Raw genomic sequence first — 20,946 nt, 5'->3', positions numbered from 1 at the left:
TTACCGTTAAATTCGGCCTTTTCTGTTCCTCTCAATGGTGCGACAATTTTTACATCTGTATGAATTTGGTTGAGCAACAATATTTGACAATAATTTGATATTAATCATTCAACAACAAAACTGGTTTCTAAACAAATTATTTGTTAAAGATTGATTTTTTATTTTATAAATCATTTATTTTATAATAATGCTGTGATAGAAAAAATGTGTATTCGAATAATTATTATTAATAACGCAAACAAATTTGATTAAAAAGTGCAGAATTTGGGTGTTTTTTTCAGTGTTGGTATATTTAATAAAATACATTATGGTAATTTAAGCACTCATTATGTTTAGTTGGATAAAGGTGGATAAATTTTCAGAATCCTTTAGTTAATTCATGATAAATCATTAATAATCAGGGTGTTTACCTGACCCGGAAATCAGGAAAGCCGGGAAATGACCGGGAATGTGATTCAGTGAGCGGGATATTTCTCTCGAATGTACTAATATGCAAATTCAAAGTAGTTTTATGTTTTATTTAAGTTAAAACGCTAATTCCGAGTGGGGACAGGCAATATGTGAAAATAATCACATTTCTCACTTGCAATATGGAATTTTCTACAAAAAATTGCAATGTTGACCTAGAACAGTGAATTTTATATTTAAAACAATAATTTTGAGTTGGGACAGGGGATTTCAGTAAAGAATTATAATTTCGACTTAGAAACAGGGAGTTTTTCGAAAGATTTATCATTCTGGGTTGGGACGTGGAATAACTAAAAGCAGGCGTCGGACTCACTACACTACTGATACTTTTAACACTTTTTTAAATTATGTTACTATTTTTCTACTATTCTGAAAAAAATTGACACTAATGCTACTATTTTCTCAAATTTCTCGATTATGCAACCATATTTTCACCTTGCCTTCAAACATATTTTCCAACTTTTCAGATTATTGACTAAAGTAATATATCCGCCATATCAAAAATCGTAATTTCAAAACATTTCTAAGGATTTCTGAAAAAATCACAAGATTTCAACAGAGTCCAAGGGTTGTGAGAGGATTTTAACCGATTTCAGGGATTCGACAGGATTTTATAAAGGTTCAAAGATTTTAGAGTAATTTGAAATTATTTCAAAAAGTTTCATCTGATTGCGGAGGAGTTTTAAAGTTTTTCAAGGGATTTTTAGTATATTATACCGGGTTTGAAAGATTTTAGGATATTTTACAAAATACCAAAAAAAGGATGGTATCAAAAATTGCAAGTGAAATAAAATTAAATCAAATTAATTTTTAACTGATTTCTATGGCGGAATTTATAGAGTTTTCGACAAATTTCATCGATTTGAAAAATTGCAACGGATTTTAAATAATATGCTGTATTTTATTTATATAATTTTTTTTGTAATTAAAAATAAAATATTTTGTAATTTTTCATTTTATAATATTCCGAGGAATGTAATGAGCTTTGAAAGGATTTTTTATGATTATAGAAAATGTCAAGAGATTAAAGTATTTCTAAGGAATGTCAAGTAATTTGGTTAGATTTCAGAAGAGTTCAAAGACTTTACGGAATTTTAAATCATTTAAGGTATTCATAGAATTTCAAAATAAATAAAAAGATCCCACATGATTATAAGGAATTTTTAAATTTCAAAAAAAAAATTATAATGGGGAATTGTCCGGAATTTCAGATAATTGATTTTAGCTGATTCCGAAGAATTCAGGGAATCCCAAGGAATTTAAACGAGATTAGAATTTTTTATGAGTTTTCAATGAATCTCGTAAGATTTCAGAAAATTTCGAATGGTTTTCAGAGGTTTCAAGGGTTTCTTAAAGTATTTCAACGGATTTCAATGCTTTTTCAGGTTATTTGAAAAGATTCGAAACGATTTCACACGATTTTATGGGAGAGATATATTTTGTAGCAGATGAAAAATATAGTTAATTCCTTGATGTAATATTTAAAAAATTGCATGACATTATTATCTTCTTTTCTTTTTTTAATTCATGCTACTATGAATACTGTTTTGGATTTTACAAATGGGTCCGAGGTCTGTGAAAAAATCTAAAAGAAAATTCAAATAAAAAATTACAATTACCCTCATTGGAAAAGAGAATTTTCAAAAATAATTGTAATTCTAAGGTGCCACATATAGTTTTTTCAATGAAATTTAATTTTGAGTTCGAGGCATGATTTGCCGTGCATAATTATAGTTCTATCTTTAGTAGATACAATTTTAGTAAAGAATTATAATTTTTAAGTTATTTGGGGCAGTATAATTTTTAGTTAATAAATGTAAAATTGAGAATGGGATAGGGCATTTCCATAAAAAGTTATCATTTTTGCTTTTGATCAAAGAATTTCGTAAAGAATTAGAATTTTGACTTTGGGACAGAAAATTTAATAAAAAAAATTACAATTCTGAGGTAGAACTGTGAATTTCGGCAAAGAATTACTGTTTTAACTTTACCTTATTTTTAAACAAGAAATATCGTTAAGAATTTTTATTTTTACTTTAGAATAGGAAGTTTCTGTAAAGAATTATGATTTTACTTGACACAGGAAACTTTTGACACAAAAGGGGAATTTTGGAAAAGAATTTCAGTTATGATTTAGAAAGCAGGAATTCAAAAACCCCTGTTTCAAGTTAATATTCGTCAGAATTTTAAACTTCCCCCTTTGAAATTTTGGAAGAAGCAAGTTATTGTATTTCTGAATTAAAATAGAAAATTTTATAAATAAATATATTTCTGACTTTGAACAGGGAATTTTTGAAATAAATTTAATTTTGAGTTGGTATAGGGAATTTTCTAAAAGAACTATCATTTATATTTGGGAACAGGGAATGGGAATATAAAGATAATAATTTTAATTTTGGTTTAAAACTACAGAATTAAAAAAATCGTTCGAATTTAGTTAAATCTCTTAAACTCTTTTAAATTGGTCACGAAAAATTAACAATATAACGTCAGGTAGACACCCAGATAATAATTATTCCATAACTTATAAATGTCATCCTTGCCAATCTTAATTTTACAATTTTCTTTTTAAAAGGCCTTTCATCAAGGTGGGATTTCATTCATGGAGAATCAGCCATGCAGCGAAAATACGCAAGCTCGAGTAGATCTGCGGCTTGTAAAAGTCACAGAAGGAAATTGCAGAAAAGGTTGATGCATCACAAGCAGCAACTTCAGGACCTTGAGCAAGCAAAAAAGGCTTTTCAGGTCTCTTCACAGGCAAGATCTGCACTTTCTTCTCAAGCGGCGACTCTTACCAGTAAACTTGAAGCCGCTTTAAAGTCCCAGGAGAGGTTCTTCAAGAAAACTTTGAAGCAACATTCGGTTAAGCAATTCAAAGATCTGCTTACTGTGAGGAGGAGCGAAGTTCATGTCCCTCGAAGTCCACGTATTCAACCCCAACCCAGTTCCAGGTATGGATTATTGAAATTTAAGGGGTTTAAGTGTAACTTTAATTGTTGTACAAAAGCAAATTTGGCAAAACTGAGTTACGTCAGGGGTACTAACTTTCTAGCAAGAAAATTAAAGTGAAATTCAAACCAGGATATTGGGAATGGTGTTCTACCATTCCGTCACCTGGTGCCGAAAACTGGAACTAGAAAGAGTAGATACAATTTTAAAGTTGTACATTAATTTTTGCATAAAAGTGTTTTTACGATAGTTTTGTGAAGTATAAAACAATGATTGAATACTAAAAACAAATCGTCATGAAAAACAAATAGTTTTATATAAAATTTCCATCATCTCATACAGTGAAAAAACACATTTTTGTGACATAGGTTTTAAAAAACAATTATTTTCTATTTCAGAAATTTAGATTCAGTTCTAAAAATATAAGTCCAAGTTATCATTTTCAATCCTATAAATTCTAAAATGAAAAATCAACCAATGAATTAAAAAATTTTCAAAATTATATAATTTGAAGTAATTTTAAGACAGAAACATTAAAAATTGAACGATTACATTTTTTTAATAAACTGAATACTTCTTAAATTAAAAGTTAAATTATTTATATTTTAAATGGTTAAAAATCCTTCAAACGCTTCCAAATTTCATGTTTGATAATTTTCTAAATCTTTTTGAATAATCACTGAAAATTATACTTTCAAAATAAAAATCATTAATTTTCATAAGAAATGTTTTTTAATCTTCTGAAGCCATTCAAAATCCTTGAAAATCTTTTTAATTTTTTGTACGAAATCTGCAAAAATCTATATTTTGTTTTAAATTATGCCGTGGGCTATTTACACCGAAATTTTGTTACTAACAGCCGGATTTTGTCGGTACACGTAGACACTTTGTTTAAATTATTTCAAATCAATTCAAATTTTAAATTGAATTTGAATTTTTGTAAACTTCTAAATATTTCTTCATTATGGAATAATGTGTATTCAATTGTTATTTATACATCGAAGTTCAACAATTGAACTTACAAATTAATATTTTTTTGGATTGAACAATTAAAATATAACGTTCAAAATGAGTTTTTAATATTTTATTATAATCGCGGATTTTAAATCATTAAATAAACAGTCAGATATTTTTAAATATTAAGTAATTCTTATTTTTCTTATTTAAAAAATGTATAATTGATTGGTTTAAAAATGGAATATTTTAGACTAAACTAATATGTGGAATTTAATAAAAGCTTTTAATTATGAATATATTATTTTAAGGTTATTTTAGAATTGAAAACAGCTTATAAAGTTTCAATCAGGCGTTTACATTTGTTTAAGTAATAAGACTTTCCAATTGAAATAGTTTACATAATTTTTAACGTTAGAAACTGGAAATTGTAAAATTGCGAACTGAGTTCGAATCGTTTTCTAAAATTAATTATTATTCACTGTTTAATTCTTAATGAACAGTTCAATTTTAAAAATCATTACTAATTTATATTCAGTTGATCAGCTAAAAATGTTTTTTATCTAAAATCTTAGATTTCAAACGCTTCTAATTTTTAATGGCTTAAGTCTTTAATACTCCATTATAAAATTCTTTAAAGTAAAATTTACACTTAACAGTTGAAATGTAAAATTTAAAATTTGTTAAAGTGGACGTTTTTTGGAAATGCGCATTTTAAACTTAATGATATCATAATAAACATTTTTATTGCGCAAATTAAAATACATCTTCTAAATCGTACCTATTCTCTTTCGTTCGGATTTTTTGTCACCAGGTGGCGCATCGCAGTTTAACCATTACCAATGACAGTGAATTTATTTTCTGTCTTGTAATTTTTTCATTCTTAGTTTTCAAGGCTTGCATTTGATCATTTAAATTTATCAAAGAATTAAAAATTCAATACTCGTAGATTTAAATATACGTAAAGTTCGATGGTGAACGATTTCAGCTTGATACTTTATATATTGTACAATTTTAAACTGGTATCGCGTGAAATTGAATAATTTTATAATTTAATTAGTTTAAATAAAACAATTTTACATGGTAAAATATTAAATTAGGTAATTTAGTTTTATTTTTATTTTATACTTGAATATTCAGAATCGAATAGATAACAACTTAAATTTTGAGAATAGAAAATTTTAAACTGAGAGTGCTTGTATTTTTTAAATGTTTATTTTAAGCGTTAAAAACTGTCTGGTTTAGAATTAAAATTGTACAATTTCTCATTGTAAGCCTTAATAATAGTCAAATAATTAATTCGAAATCGTTTCAAATACTAATAGGCTAATTTATAAATGAGGTAATTTCAAAGTGAAAGTCTTAATAGGTGAATGATTTTCAATGCTTCTGTTTTAATTTTGCAAAATTTTATTGAAAAAATGGTTCATTGTTAAGAGTTGTAATTTCAAATAAAAGTTTGAAAATGGTAAAATTTAAATTCTTTTGTTTGAAAGCCTTGTTGAAGTAAACATTTTTCAATTTTGATGGCTTCTACTTTAGAATTTTACAGTCTAGTGGTTTTTTCTTTCTGGATTGTGTAATTTTGGAAGATTCGAATTTATTAAAATTGTTAAGGTTTTTTTTTTATATTGTATGTACATACAATTTATATAAATATTTTTTGAAATACTATATCATTTTGAATTTGTTCAACTTTTAATCATTAATTTGGAAATTTTTTTAATACTTTAGATTATAAATGGTTTTACTTTTGAAGGCTTCAATTTAAAAAATTTTATAACCCGGAAAAAGTTTGAAACTAGAAAGAATATCGGGAAAACGAACGTACATTTTTATATGAATCTTTGAGTAGCTGCTCTTCAGTTGGCAACACTGCATGTCGTCAAGGGAAGCAACAAGTCTTTAAACTTTAAACTCGAAATCGATTGATTTGATTTTTTTTAACTGTTATGATTTCCGCATTAAAATTATATTTTTTGTTTTAATTTGAAGCAGATCAGAGAGCACTGATCCTGAAATCGATTACGCGACCAATCTCTCACATCAAAATGTTTTACCTGTGGCCCGTGGTCTTGTTGCTTTGATCATAAACAACGCTGCCAACATGGATATGTTCCTTCTCGCCTGCAAAGTAAGTTTCTCTTCCACTTCCTTCATCTCCTCTTTTATTTATTTCATCGTTCCTATCGTTTTATCTTTCTTCTTTTCTCTATCTTAAACTTTTCTTTCTGTAATTTTATTTTTTAATGCGTTATAAATATGTAAATTTAAAAATAGGTAGTGGCCAGGCTTGTAGTTTCCACGCGCCCTGCAATTAGTTTGGGTGAACTTATGACAGAGGAACAACTTCTGAAATTAGTAAAACTCGCAACTGGAGCTTCTGATGCTGCCTGGTCGATGCACGCAGTCTCTTGTTTATTGCAAGATCTTCTCGAAGGTGAGGACATTTTTCTTTTGTTGAGTTAAACTATTTGGGTGACAAGAAAGATTAGGACAAGGTGTCTAAATCGTCTAAAAGTTTAACAAATCCCAATTGGCCAGGCTGTCACATGTTTAAGCCATAATTGTGCAAAATCAGCCACAAAATTGATTTTTGGCTGGCCAAACGATATTCTATTTGTTAAATCTACCACGTGCCACCAACGGTCGTAAAGGTCTGTCAGAATATTTAAAAATTGACTGGTTCTACAAAGTTTATATCAGGTTTTTCACTAACGGAAACAAGTTTTGTCTATTGTATTCTGGACTTTACATCAACACAATATCCGTCAAAGTTAAAGATTTAATAAATATATCATGTTTTGTGAAATAAAATGTAGGAGTCCGTGCTTTGTAAATTATTTTTAAGGAATCAAAAAAACAATGACTATATGAATGAATTCAATTATTAAAAAGTACATGGCGCCATTTTCGATTATTATTTCGAATCAATTGTTGCCAGGAAACCCGTGTTCATGATTGGACGAGCTATCGTTTTTTTATGTTAAAAATAAAAATTCTGCAAACTTCAGGCTTATGTGAAATGTAAGGTTATCCAAATAATGTATTCAATAATAATAATCAATAGAATAAGATGTCCCGGACTTTGAAATACAAATGGGTGATGTGTTCAGGTAAAAAAAACATTGATTAAACAAATTGCACCTGAACAGTTTTTTTCCTTGAAATATTTTGAAATCCAGTATAACGTCATGAAATATTTATTACCTTTTAAAATTCCTTTAAAAATATTTAATTTTCTGAAATCCTCTCGAGACTCCTGAAATCCTTTAATATATTTGATACTCTTGTAAAATACTATAAATACCTATAAAATTTGCTTACGCCTTGTAAAATTCTTTGAAATATATACTTTAAAATCGCGTAAATTATCTTAAAATTTGTAATATCTCTTAGAATATTGTCAAAAAACGTTTAAATCTTTGAAATCCTCTGAAATCATGTGAAACTTATTAAAATCTCGTGAAATCTTTGGAATCTTCTGAAATTCCTTGGGATTTTTTAAACTACTCCAGAAGGTTTGAAACTTCATAAAATCCTTCAAATCCATTTTAATCAGTTCAAATCCTTCAAAGTTCAAAGTTCTTTTTTTTTTGTAGACAATAAATCTTCTTGACAGAAAATGATCTTTTTGGGTTAAAATGCAAACTGGTAATAATTATTTTTGGTTGCGGATTCAATAATTTTGCTGAAAAATAGTATTTGGATGAAATACCTATTATTAAACTTTTACTCGGGTGAATTAGAATTTTATAAGTTAATTTAATACGATGCTTGAAACCTCCTGCTATGATGCTGTAGGTATACAATTACTTAATTATTTGTTATTATTTTACTTTGGTTGAAAATTCAATTATTTTGTTGAAAATTCCTCTTTTTTGTTTTGAAAATTAATCTGTTTGGTTATGAATTCCACTATTTTGTTGAAAATTAATTTTTGACATGAATTCTATTCTTTTTGATTTAATGTTAAAATCTTTTTTAGTTGAAATATCAACAGATATTACATTTTTTTAATTCACGTTTCTTGGTAGAATATTCAACTACTTGGTTAAAAATGGATCTGTTTTATTAAACAATTTTTTTTTTAAGATTCAGAATTCATGTTTTTGAAATTGTAACTTTTTTTTGAAAAAGTCATCTATTTTGTTGAAAAGTCGTTTTTTTGGTCGAAAATTCCTCATTTTAATTCATAATAATTTATCTGTTTTGGTTGTAAATTCATCTCATCGGTTGCCAGTGTAACTATTTCGTTCAAAATTCGTCTTTTTAATAAAAAATTAATCTTCTTGATAGAAAATTGATCTATTTCATCGAAAATTCTGATTTGCGGGTTAAGAAATGGAAATGTTTTGTAGAAAATTCATCTTATGGAGAAAATTATCTTTTTTGCTAAAAATGCAAACTGGTAAAAGTTAATATTTTTAAATTTAGTATTCGACTGTATTTTATTGAGGTTTTTATATGAATTCAACTATTTTGTATTTGAAATTAAATCCTTTTTTGTTTGAAATATCCATTATATTTCATATTTATCATTGAGCACTAATTTTGATTGGTTGAAAATTAGCTTTCTTGTTGAAATTTTGACTGGTCATGTCTGAAATCTTGAATTTTTTTTAATTTTCTCAAACATCTTAGAAAATTTATATTTATATAATCTTGGAAACGAATAAACTTACAAAATAAGTAGTTTTTCGAAATGTTTATTTTATTTTAAACTTGATTTTGATGCAAAAATAATTCTTATGAATAATATAAGGAATCCTTCGTCTCTCGATATATTATAAAAACTGCAAGAAACTTTCTCAGGAGGAAGACTTTATCCCAGACTTTCGACGACACACGAAGGCAGTCCGTCCGAGGAGATTTTCGATTCCCTTGGTGCAGAAGAAGGCAGAGCCTCTGCAGAAGAAGAACCAGCACCTGTTGCTGGAACAAGCAGTTCTTCAACTACAATGGGGAACGACGAAGGCTTCGCAGACGGAGACGAGGACACCCAGGACAGTATAGCCGTGACCCCAGTGAACGCCTCCACCTCGAAATCGAATGGATTCAATCTTCCGTCTCTGGTAGAGTCGGATGACAGTGAACTCGAAGATTATTTGGACGATATTCTTGAACGAGGGAAGAGTATCATGAAAAAGGGCGGAGCTATTCCCAAGTATCCCTCTTCCACAAACTCAGGGTATTTATTGCTGACTTTTCATTTGTATTTGTTTTTACAATTGTTTCCGATAATTTTGAATGATTTTTGTTTGAACATAGTTCTGATTGTAGGACTTTTATTTCGCTCGCGGTGGATGCGAGATTGGAATACGGAGTCGAAACTGCGGTCGAAATTGCTTTGAGGAGGCTTTCCACCCTCGGGGCTTATAATTTGCCGCTCAGTTTGAGTGCGACGATCCATGTAAGTATAGCAGACTTCACACTCATTATCCGTATTCCCCTCTGTCCGTCTTTTTCGTTTTTGAAGGATTTTTCTTTTTTTTTTTTCCTATTTCCCCGATATTTACCCCTTTTCTCGTTTTTTTCATTTAGATACCAGCTGAATTAGTATAACCCAATAAGAAGATTTAACTTTTCTTTTTGGTTAAAAGTTAATTCTTTTTAATTGAAAAAGTCTGCTATTATATTTTTTGTTGAAAATTCATTTTTTCTTGAAAATTCACATATATAGTTGGAAATTCAACTGTTTTGTTAAACATTTGTCTTTTTGGACAGATAATTCATTTTTTTTTTGGATTGAAAATTCTTTTTTTTTGTAGAAAAGTAATCTTTCTTGGTTCAAATTTAATTTCTTTTAAATTGAAAAAGTGTACTATTACATTTTTGGTTGAGAATTCATCTCTTTTGGTTAAAAATTCTACTATTTGGTTGAAAATTTAATTATTTTGTTGAAATTCAACTATTTTGTTGAATGCTTGTCTTTTTGGATTGAAAATGCGTTCTTTTAGAATCAATATACATCCTTTGGTAGAACTTTAATCTTTTATAATTGGAAAATTTAACTGCTTTGTTAAACATTCGTCTTTTATTATAGATAACTCGTGTTTTTGTATTGAAAATTTCTTTTTTCTTTTTTATAAAAGTAATCCTTTTTTGTGGAAAATTAGTTTCTTCTTAATTAGAAAAGTGTAGGGTAAAGTGCGTAATTCCGCCCCCAACTGATTTTGTCCGGGAAGCGCTGCACCCCGTAAACGATTGTCGTAACTTCTATCACTTGTGTTACGACCGCGTTTTCACCAAGTCTTGTGTCAATAGCTGCTTTTCCTGAAAAGTTACAAGAGCAAATGCTTTTTGATCCGCCAAATGTGCAGTGGATTTTCAATTGAAAAATTTGGGGTTATGATTTTTACTTGTTTTGAAGAATGTTAGGAAATTCCTAATCGCCCCTACCCCTCCCTGGGACGAAATCAGGAACCTAGAAGAGTATTTAACGCGAGAAGTTATTTTTGCTCAATAAGCACCTATATCAGTACTATAAATATGAATAATACTTTAAATATTCCTCAAAAAGTGTGCTTCAAAAGCGAAAAAGATCAATTTCTTGTGCGATATTTGTTTGAAAATGTAACACTTTACTACATAATAATGATGATGATGATGATGATGATGACATTTCCCACTGCTATTACTTTATTCCTAACATCATTTATGAGAAAAAGGGGGGGAGGGGCGAAATTAGGACCCAATTTTTGAATATCGTTAAAATGTTTTTTTTTTTTGCATTTTTTTCATTTCGTTGACGTAAAACAAAAAAAAATAATATTCTGATTTTAAGGATTTGTTACCAACTCTTTGAAGTATAAGTGCAAATTTTTCGGTTGAAAACACTCGTTTGTTTAGAAATTACAGCGTAAAAAGCTAAGGGGGCGGAGGTAGGCACTTTACTCTACTATTATATTTTTTCGTTCAGAATTCATCTCTTTTGGTTACAAATTCTACTATTTGGTTCAACGTTTAATTACATTGTGGAAAATTAATCTGTTTGGTTGAATATTCGTCTTTTTGGATAGAAGATTGGTCCTTCTTGATTCAAAATTCATCCTTTGGTAGAAAATTAATCGTTAATAATTGGAAAATTCAACTGCTTTATTAAACATTCGTCTCTTCGGATGAATAATTCGTCTTTTTGGATTGAAAATTCTTTTTTTTTATGTAGAAAAGTAATCAATTTTGGTTAAGAGTTCTTTTTTATTGAAAAGTCTATTATTATAATTTGGTTCAAAATTCATCTCTTTTGATTGAAAAGTTTTTTGTTTAATTCAACTACATATTTTGTTCAAAAGTCATCCTGTTTGGTTAAAATTTAAAGTTTTTTTGTTGAAGATTCGTCTTTTTGGATAGAAAATTCGTTCTCTTGGATTGAAAATTCACCATTTGATTAAAAAGTCGCCATTTGGCTTGAAAATGCCACAATTTGTTTGCAATTTTTTTCCATTTATGACTGAAATATTTTTTGACTGAAGTAATAACTATTACATTTTCAAAAAGAATGATTCATAATTGTGTTTTAACTTAACTTCCTGTTAAAAGTTGAACTACTTTGTTCGAAATTCATTTCGTTTGTTGTTGAAAATTCATCTCTTGTGGAAAATGTTTCTCTTTTGAAAAAAATTAAATTAGTTTAAAATTAATTGGTCTTCTTGATGATTAAACAATTTTGTTCAAAATTCGTCTTTTCGGGTCGAATTCAACTGTTTCGTATTTAACAAGAAACTCTTTTTCGGTAAAAGTATCTACTATTACCTTTTTCGATGAGAATTCATCTTTATTGGTTAAAAATTCTATTACCTGGCTGAAAGATGAACTATTTTGTTTGAAGTTATTTTTAATAATTAAACATTAACTTTTTAAATTAAAAATTGGACTGAAAAAAGTAATCCATGGATTTGATGAAAATTCGTCTTTTTTGTAGAAAATTCAATTATTTGGTTAAAAATTTTCTTTTTTGTTGAAAATTCATATTTCCGGGTAAAAATTCAACTTTCTTTTACAAGATTCGTCTGCTTGTCATGGAAATATTACTAACTGGTTGAAAGTTTGAACTATTTGATCAAAAATACAGTTTTTTAAATGTAAATTTAGCTATTCTATTTTTGGTTGAAAATTGATATTTTTTAGATGAAAATTCAAACGTTTAATTTGGCCTTTTTTTTAAAGTTCATGAAAATCTTTCTTGGTGTAAAATTCAACTCTTGTGTTAAAAAATTTTTAACGTTTGGTTTGAATATTTATGTTTCTTGGCTGAACATACATTTATTGTTGAAAATTCGTCTTTTTCTTTGTTGAAAATTCAACTGTTTTCTTGAAAGTGAAATAATAAATCCCTTTTGAAATATGAGAAATCTGGTACCTAAATTAGTTTAATTTGGAGGAATTTATTCCCGTATTATTCTCCAATTTTATGAAAAATAATCTTATTTACCCTGTTTTAAAAGCATTTTGGACTGGGAAGTCTGGTCTGGATAAACAAAATTATTTTATGATTTTTAAGAAGTAATATTACGCAGGATAGAAATTTGAGATTCAAAATTGATGTAACCTTTTGCCTCTAATGCCTCCTTTTTCTGCTTAATATTTTTATAAAATTATAAATTACCTTTATGAATGATTATTGTATGAAAATGGACTTTATTTAATTTTCCAGGTTCCTCCAGAAGCAGCGAGAACTCCACAGCCAACAAATTCAAGACAAGCCCCAGGATGGAACGATCGAAGCCAGGAATCCTGGAATATTGGCGACTCGATGCCTTCTAGTTTAATGATGCTCACTCGATGTTTTGACAAAATCTTCTCCGAGTTGCACATACAGGTATTTTTTTGTTTACTTATTTGAGCTGTTTTCACATTTATTATTATCGGTTAGGCTTTGTATACTAAAATTAGTAAATTTAATTCAGCAAAAAATCCATTTTTAATTGTTTTTAAGTAGCATGACCCAGTTTTTCTTGAAAACGAAACCAGATAGGAAAAAAAGTCAAGGTAGCAAAATTGTTTCTTGGGCAAAAAGACCCCTTAATCATTTTGTAGCTCGCTTAGTTTTCTTTAAAAAACTTGACTTTTCAGTATCATACTAAACTTATTTTTTTCGTACTTCCTCTTCTCGATATAATTATTTTAAATAAAAACGTTAAGAGTATACTTATACACACATGCTTTTGCTTTTTAACAATAAAAAGTTTTTATCATAAGCTGTTAACATTTTTAAAATAAAAATAAAATATCTTGAGTCAATTCGAATAATAATATTGATCTGTTCTAATTTTGTCTCTGGTATAAAACCGTAAAAAGACTAATTTTACCTCTTAATAAAATCGAAAATCAATACTTTCAAGGAAACGACGTGAGATTAAAAATTGTTAAGGGGGCCTTTTGTGATAATTTTTCAACAACAAAAAAATGGTTTCTTTAACTTTTTTCTTATCTTGCTTTTTTCGAGATAAAAAATTAAGAAAAACATTTTTGGTGTTCGCATCCTTGGGCTAAATTCATTTTAACCGAACCGTAACAGATTTATTTAAAGTTAACCAAATTTGTATAGATTCCTGATGAAATTGATTGAAAAAGAACTAAAAAGTCTAGGTTATTCAAATTGAATGTCCTTAAATTCAATTCCCTTAAAATGAAAATCATTAATTTTGAACGTTTTGTTATATTAATATATTTAATTATTTGATTGAAAATCCAATAATTTTTGTAAATTAATGTTTTTTAAATGATAATTTAACTCTTCTAATTTTGGTTGAAAATGTATCATTTTTTGTTGGTCATTCAAGTATCTGGTTAAAAATTCAACAGTTTGCAGTTTTCTCTCTTGACTAAAAAATCTTTCGTAGTTAAAAATTCAACTCAAGTTGAAAAGTCGTATTTTAAGTTGAATTCAACCAATTCTAATTACAATTTGAAATATAAACTATGACATTTTTTCAGTATTCATATTTTTTGGAATGAAAATTTAATTACTTGGTTGGAAATTAAAGGCTTTTGTTAAAAATAATTTTTTGTTTACTTTTTGAAGAATAATCATTATAACTGAAAATTCATCTCTTTGGTTGAATAATGTGCTAGTTTGTTAAAAAATTTGTTTTTTCATAGGCTAAAAATTAATTTTTTTACTTCAAATTTATCTATTCCCGTTAAAATCCTATCTCTTCAGTTGATTTTTTTTAAATTAAATTTTATACCTGAAAGTGAAATTATTTTAGTTGAATATTCCACTATTTTAGTTCAAAATGCATCTCTAGGGTTGAACTTTAATTTTTGTAACTAAAAATTGAACTAATTATTTTTTTATTACAAAATTATTTTTCTTCATTGAAAAGTCTTCTTTTTTGGGAGAAATTGATCTTCTCGGTTAAGAATTTATATTTTTGGTTGAAAGTTAGTTTTTTTAAAACCAAAATTGTAACTATTTCAGTTGAAAATTTTCCTTATTTTATTTGAAAATTAATTTTTTAAACTGAAGATTTAACTATTCAATTTTTGGTTAATAATTTATCTTTTTAGTGGAAAATGCATGTACATATTTCGTTGGAAATTTGTCTGTTCGGTAGAAATTATTATTCTTGGTTGAAAATTCATCAGTTTGGTTAAAAAAATTTCTTTTTCAACTGGCAATTTAACCCTTTTATTGAAAATACATGTATTTTGTTGAAAAATCGTATTTTTTGTAGAGAATTAATCTTGTTTAAAAATGCATCTTTTAGGTTGAAAATTCAATTGTCCCAGTTAAAGATTCATCAATTTACTTAAAAAATCATCTTTCTGGCTTAAAATAAAATGACTTTGTTGAAATTTAAGCTCCTTTATTAACATTCTTTATTTTTTAATTAAAAATTCATCTATTCCAGTTAAAGAATCATCATTTTAGTTTAAAATTCATCACTTTAGTTGCATATTTGTTTTTTTGTATGGAAAATCCATTTTTTATCTGAATATTTAACTATTTCATTTTTTGTTGAAGACGATATTTTTAGTTGAAACTTAATATTTTTTAGTTTCAAATTCAACTATTTAGTTGAAAATTCATGTATTTAAAAAAGAAAATCGTCTTTTTGGTATAAAATTAATCATTTCGGTTAAAATTTCATCTATCTTGTCAAAAATACAATATTTTTAATTGAAAAGTTAGGAATATTATTCGGTAGAATCAATATCGAATAAATCGAATTAATTTTACCTAGATATACACTGGGTGTTAAGTTGAAAAAGAACAAATAGAAACTAGTTTGAATTATGATTCAAATTCATGGACTTTACAGGCAAATTCAAGAAATGATTAATTATGTTTTTAGAATCATTTAATTAATCGATGAAACTAATATATTTGTTGGCGCGAGAACTAAGATCTCCGAACCCTTGCCTTTAAAGCATAGGTCCCAGAGTTTCAGGCATTGGGTCACGCCCCTTTTCGTAAAAATTATAGCTCTAAAATCACAGGCCTCCGTGAATTAATCTCGTGAAATTTCTCAGTGTAGAAGTATCAGAATTTTATTATTAATGATGGAATGTTGAAAAGAGAAAACGATTTTAAATATATGCAAATGAGTAATTTTACTTAATTCAATTGTATCTGTTGTTGGACCTTTTTATATCACCGTGAATGGGTTTTCCACGACCTAAGTATATCCAATTATAAAAAAATAATTTTTTTTTTGGCAGAAATAATTCAAAAATTTTGAAATATAACATTTCTTATAAAAAATATGACTGTTTCCACGTGCAAAAATAAATCTTTCATATTATCTGTATTTTCCCCCTTTTTCTTAAAAAATTAGTCTATTTTCCCTTTCTTGAGCTTCTATTGCGCGCTGATCCCAGAAATTCTGGCAACCAGTATAAAAATGTACTTTTCTTATATTTTCCAGAGGGAGGGAACGAGTCTTGAACTAGTCTTGCAACTCTGGTTGACCTTGAACTTGGACGCCTCCACAGAATCGAGCACTTCAACCCAGTTTGATACATCCCTAACTCCAGTGATTCCACTGAGCTCTGTTGCCATTTCAGGAATTATTTCCGTGCTTTCTTGGTATCCAGGCGTTTCTCTAAGAGCTTGGTGTCACGCTCTACAATGCTTGACTCTCGCAAGCAATCAACCCTTGCAAACTGACGCACCCGAAGCTGCAAGTTGTAGCACTCCATTAGACGGATTGCTAGGTGGAATGGCTGGGTGTATTGTAAAAGAAAGAAATATGGGGCCGATGCTTCTAAGACTTCTTTCTGGAAATGGACTCAACGTCGATACAACCGACAAACAATTCGGAATGGTAATTTATCCGAACTTACATGCCAGGGTGGCCGCAGGTCAGATATTTTAAGAAAAAAAAAATTGCTACACAGTGACTTTTGCTCACTTTCTTTCTCAAATAACATCTTAGTCACTTTCCAAAAAAAGGCTCTATTGTTACCTTTTTAAATGAAAAGTGCACTTAAGTCACTTTTCATTCAATGATTTTACCCACGGGTTAACCACTATTGAATTCAGGTTTCTATCTATTATTAAAGTTGCTTGAATTATTTTGAAATCGTTCAGGATATTTACAAATATTCTAAGAAATTTTTGATATATTTAAATAATTTGAAGACATTTCAAAAGATTTTAAAGATTAAAGGATAATTCAACAAATTCATAGGAATTTTCAAGCTTCAAAAAGTTTCAAAGGATTTGAAATATTATTTTATAATATTTTAATGGATTTCAAAGAATTTATTCGCAAAAATTGGGAGACTTCGTACAATTTGAAAGATTTGCAAGGTACTTCTAAAGATTTAAAAGAATTTTAAATATTTTAAGTTTTTTTTTTCAAATCTCCAAATAATTTTCAAGAGCTTTAAAAAGTTTCAAGGGATTTCAAAAGATTTTAAAGGATGTCAAATATATTAATAAATTACAAGTACTTTTTAATATATTTAAATAATTTGAAGGGATTTTAAAGATTTTAGGGTATTTTTAAACATTACAAGTAATTTTCATTAGCTTTAAAATGTTTCAATGGATTTCAAAAGATTTCAAAGGATTTGAAATATGCCTGAATATTTAAGAAGATTCCAAATAACTTTTTAATAGATTTCGATAATTTGAAAATATTACGAAATTTCACGAATTTCGGAAGATATGGATCGATTTTATAGGACTTTTAAAGAGATTTAAATGATTCTAGGGGTTTTCAAGGATTTCAACGATTATAAGATATTTTGACAATTTCCATAGATTTTTTAAGAACTCTAAAAAGCTTCAAGAGATTTCAAAGGATTGGGGTATTTTGAAATATTTCGAGGAATTTTAAATATATTTCAATGATATGAAGATGTTCCTCGAAAGGATTTTTCAGATTTTAGGGTATTTCTTAATACTTCCTAATAATTTTCAAAAGCTTTAAAGAGATTGAAGGAATTTCAAAAGATTTGAAAGTATTTGAAATATTTTAGATAGTTTTTAAAGATTCCAAGGAATTTTTCATTAATCTCAATCATTTGCAGTGATTTCGAAAAATATGAAATATTGTTGGGTATTTCAAAAGATTTCAAGGTATTTTGTGAGAATTCCGAGAATTTACATACTTATAAAGTGATTTTGAAAGGTATTTTAACAAATTTTCCAGAATATCAGGTAATATCAGATTTCATTTAATCTCACTGAATTTTATAATATGTTAATGAATTTTAAAAATTTTATTTGTGAGAATTGAGGGATTTCATCGGATTTTAAAGATTTCCAAGGTGCTTCCAAAGATTTTAAGGTACTTTTCAAGTTTCAAAGGAATTTTAAGGGATTTAAAAAGTTTAGAGGCCATTCAAAAGACTTTGAAGGATTTGAAATATATTAATAGAATCCAAGAATTTGTTTATAGATTTCAGTAATTTTAAAGGATTCTGAATGATTAAAAAAATTTTAGGGTACTTTTAGAAAATCCAAGAAATTTTGAAGAGCCTTTAAAAAGTTCCAAAGCATTTCGAATAGTTTGAAATATTTAAAGGTATTTTAAAAGATACCAAGGAATTTCAAATGGATTTTAATAATTTTAAGGTATCCCAAAGAATTTTCTAAGACAAATGAAATGAAATATTTTAGGGTACTTTAAATGATTCCAAGGTGTTTTATAAGATTTCCGAAGAATTCAATGATTTTAGGGTTTTTAAAGTAAAGCTAAAGTTTTAAAATTAAATTAAAATTAAATTTATTTTAGTAAATTTTCAAGTATATCAGTGAAATATCAAATTTCATGTAAGGTCACGGGTTTTTATAATATCTTATTGGATTTCAAAGAATACATTCGCAAGAATTAAGGCATTTTATGGGATTTTGAAGGATTTTGATGATTTTGAAGGGATTTAACAAACTTTACATGTGATTGTAAAGAATTTCGGAAAATATTGAACGATTTCACGAGAACTGTCAGGGTTTAAGATATTTAAAAAAATCCGAGAAATGTAATGATTTCAAGGGGTTTTAAAAGTTTTAAAGGTAATTTAATACATTTTTTTTAGGATTTCAGGAAATATTTTTAGATTTTATAGAGTTTTGCAGAATTTTATATTAATTTAATGGATTTCTTAGAATTTTTTCAAAAGCTCTCGAATTTTTTTAATTAACTTGAATTCTTCTAAATTCATTCAATTCAATGGATTTTTGTTTGAATTTTGCATATTACTTGTTTAATTCATATAAAAGTAATTTTAATTCTGCTTGAATCGTTAGGAATTTGATCAATTTCTATAGAATTCTCGTAAGGCTTTCTAAATTCATTCAAAACTTACTGAATGCAGCGAATTTTTTCATATTTTTAAATTGTTTTGAGCTCACTTGAATTTTTATGAACTTCATCAAATTCTTCTTATTGCCCGTAATTCTGTATAAATGAAATCCAGTTTGAGTGAAGTCAATGGAATTTTTTTTTAATTCATTTGAATTTTTTAATTTAACTTGAATTGTGTTTTAAGTTTTATCATTTTTCCTTGAATTTATTAAAATTCACCTGGAATTCATATGTATTTCGTGGATTTTTTTTAATTCAAAAGAACATTAGTCACCTTTTGGGTTCGAAACTAGTCACCTTTGGTCAATTTAACGGTTCAAATAGGTCACTTTTTTATTTATTTTTCTAAAATAAATTAGCTGTAGCGTTCATGAGGGTAATAGTTTTAAAAAAGTTTTATTCCATTTATAAAAGATTCTATATTAAAATGTTGCAGGCTTAGAATTTTGGTCTTTAAATATTGATGGTCAGGGAAAATGTTGAATTAAGGAGAAGTTTTGCGGCCACCCTGTATCCATAGTTTCTAGAGTCTAAAAATTTGCTTCTTTCATTAATTATAAAATAAAATTAATAAATCGAATCAATTTGCTTTCCACAGGCAGGACCGATAGTCTGTCGAGCCCTCCAGGACTTCCTCATTCGCCTCGAACTCTGGTGCGACGTGATAACACCCGGAAGCACCTTAGGCAACGCTCTGAAGGAACTCCTCCTCTGGGTCGTCTACCAACTCGTTCAACCTGGAGGACCTCTTGCAGCTCGTCGAGGACCTTTGGACGCGCAGTGCAAACTAATAACTTCCCTCCTGAACCTGAACTTCACAAATACAGACCTCGGAACTTCCATGAGCATCACCGAATGCGTCGGGGAACTCGTTTCCACTTACGTTAGGGGCTACGGAGTTGGAGCTCAGTGCCGAGGACTCGTTGATTCAGCGAATCAGTCCAGCAACTTCACTGGTCTCTATGCCTGTGTTCTTGGCGGAGACGCCAGACAAGGTCGTCCAGCATCCTGGGACGCTTTGATCGTCGCTCTGATTAAATTAGTTTGCAGACTTGTCCAAACTCCACTGCCTAGCGCAAGAAGTTCAAGATCTGACTCTGCGAGCGACATGGAACTCGGGGAAGCGATCCAGAGACCCGGAGGAAGTAAAATGGGGACTCAGAGTTCGACGAGTATTTCTCAGACTGATGAAAGCAAGGTTGCTGAGCAACAGACCTCGTTGCGGATGCAGCAGAGTGGAGCTCCCAAACCTCGTGTTCCTTGTGTGGCTGATACGGTTCTGCAACATGAACCGACGATGATGAGATTGCTGGGGGCGTTGGGACATAGTTCGGGATCTTCTTTAGCTATGTTGTTCGGCGATGGATCGGCCGGAAATGCACCTGCGGAATTCGGGGAATTCGAGAATCCACCTTCCATTCCTGATGCGACTTTCCAACTTCTTTCGACACTCACGAAGAAGGCGAGCAGTCCTACATTGGTCTTGAATCCGGTTTATCAGTATCTCGCTTCATGTAAGTCGTTTTTCATTTAAATTGATTCCTTCGCAATGGCTTAATTAGTCGTCAAAATCAGGGAATTTGTTTGGTCCGGGAAAGTTAGGGATTCACACACAAAAGAAGTGGCAAGAGTCAGGGAACTTTGGTGAAAGAAGCACTTTGAGTAACTGTCGAGACTAATCAGGGTTGCCGCACAGTCACTTTCAGTCACTTTTTTCCTAAATTACTTTTTGATTAATTTTTTCAGGATAAAGTAAAATAACACTTTAGTTACTTCTTTTTAAACAAATTAACCCATGGGTTATAACCGC

At 28.8% G+C, this 20,946-nt stretch overlaps 1 protein-coding gene across 4 annotated transcripts in view; it reads left to right on the top strand.

Moving 5' to 3' along the window:
- Positions 1–20,946, top strand: part of LOC117173105 (baculoviral IAP repeat-containing protein 6) — a 113,445-nt gene that overhangs the window by 63,039 nt on the left and 29,460 nt on the right. For 2 of the 4 annotated variants that reach the window (XM_033361491.1, XM_033361489.1), the window contains 8 exons: positions 3,044–3,419; positions 6,367–6,505; positions 6,652–6,811; positions 9,187–9,562; positions 9,643–9,784; positions 13,028–13,192; positions 16,248–16,646; positions 19,735–20,650. In XM_033361491.1, the coding sequence (XP_033217382.1) occupies positions 3,044–3,419; positions 6,367–6,505; positions 6,652–6,811; positions 9,187–9,562; positions 9,643–9,784; positions 13,028–13,192; positions 16,248–16,646; positions 19,735–20,650 (2,673 nt within the window). The remainder of the gene's footprint in view (positions 1–3,043; positions 3,420–6,366; positions 6,506–6,651; positions 6,812–9,186; positions 9,563–9,642; positions 9,785–13,027; positions 13,193–16,247; positions 16,647–19,734; positions 20,651–20,946) is intronic. The other 2 variants (XM_033361492.1, XM_033361490.1) reach the window with 2 other exon arrangements.

The sequence above is a fragment of the Belonocnema kinseyi genome, chromosome 5 (assembly GCF_010883055.1).
Source record: "Belonocnema kinseyi isolate 2016_QV_RU_SX_M_011 chromosome 5, B_treatae_v1, whole genome shotgun sequence".
Classification (NCBI taxonomy): domain Eukaryota; kingdom Metazoa; phylum Arthropoda; class Insecta; order Hymenoptera; family Cynipidae; genus Belonocnema; species Belonocnema kinseyi.
The sequence above is the reverse complement of the archived record's forward strand: the minus strand, read 5'-3'. Positions and strand labels throughout refer to the sequence as shown.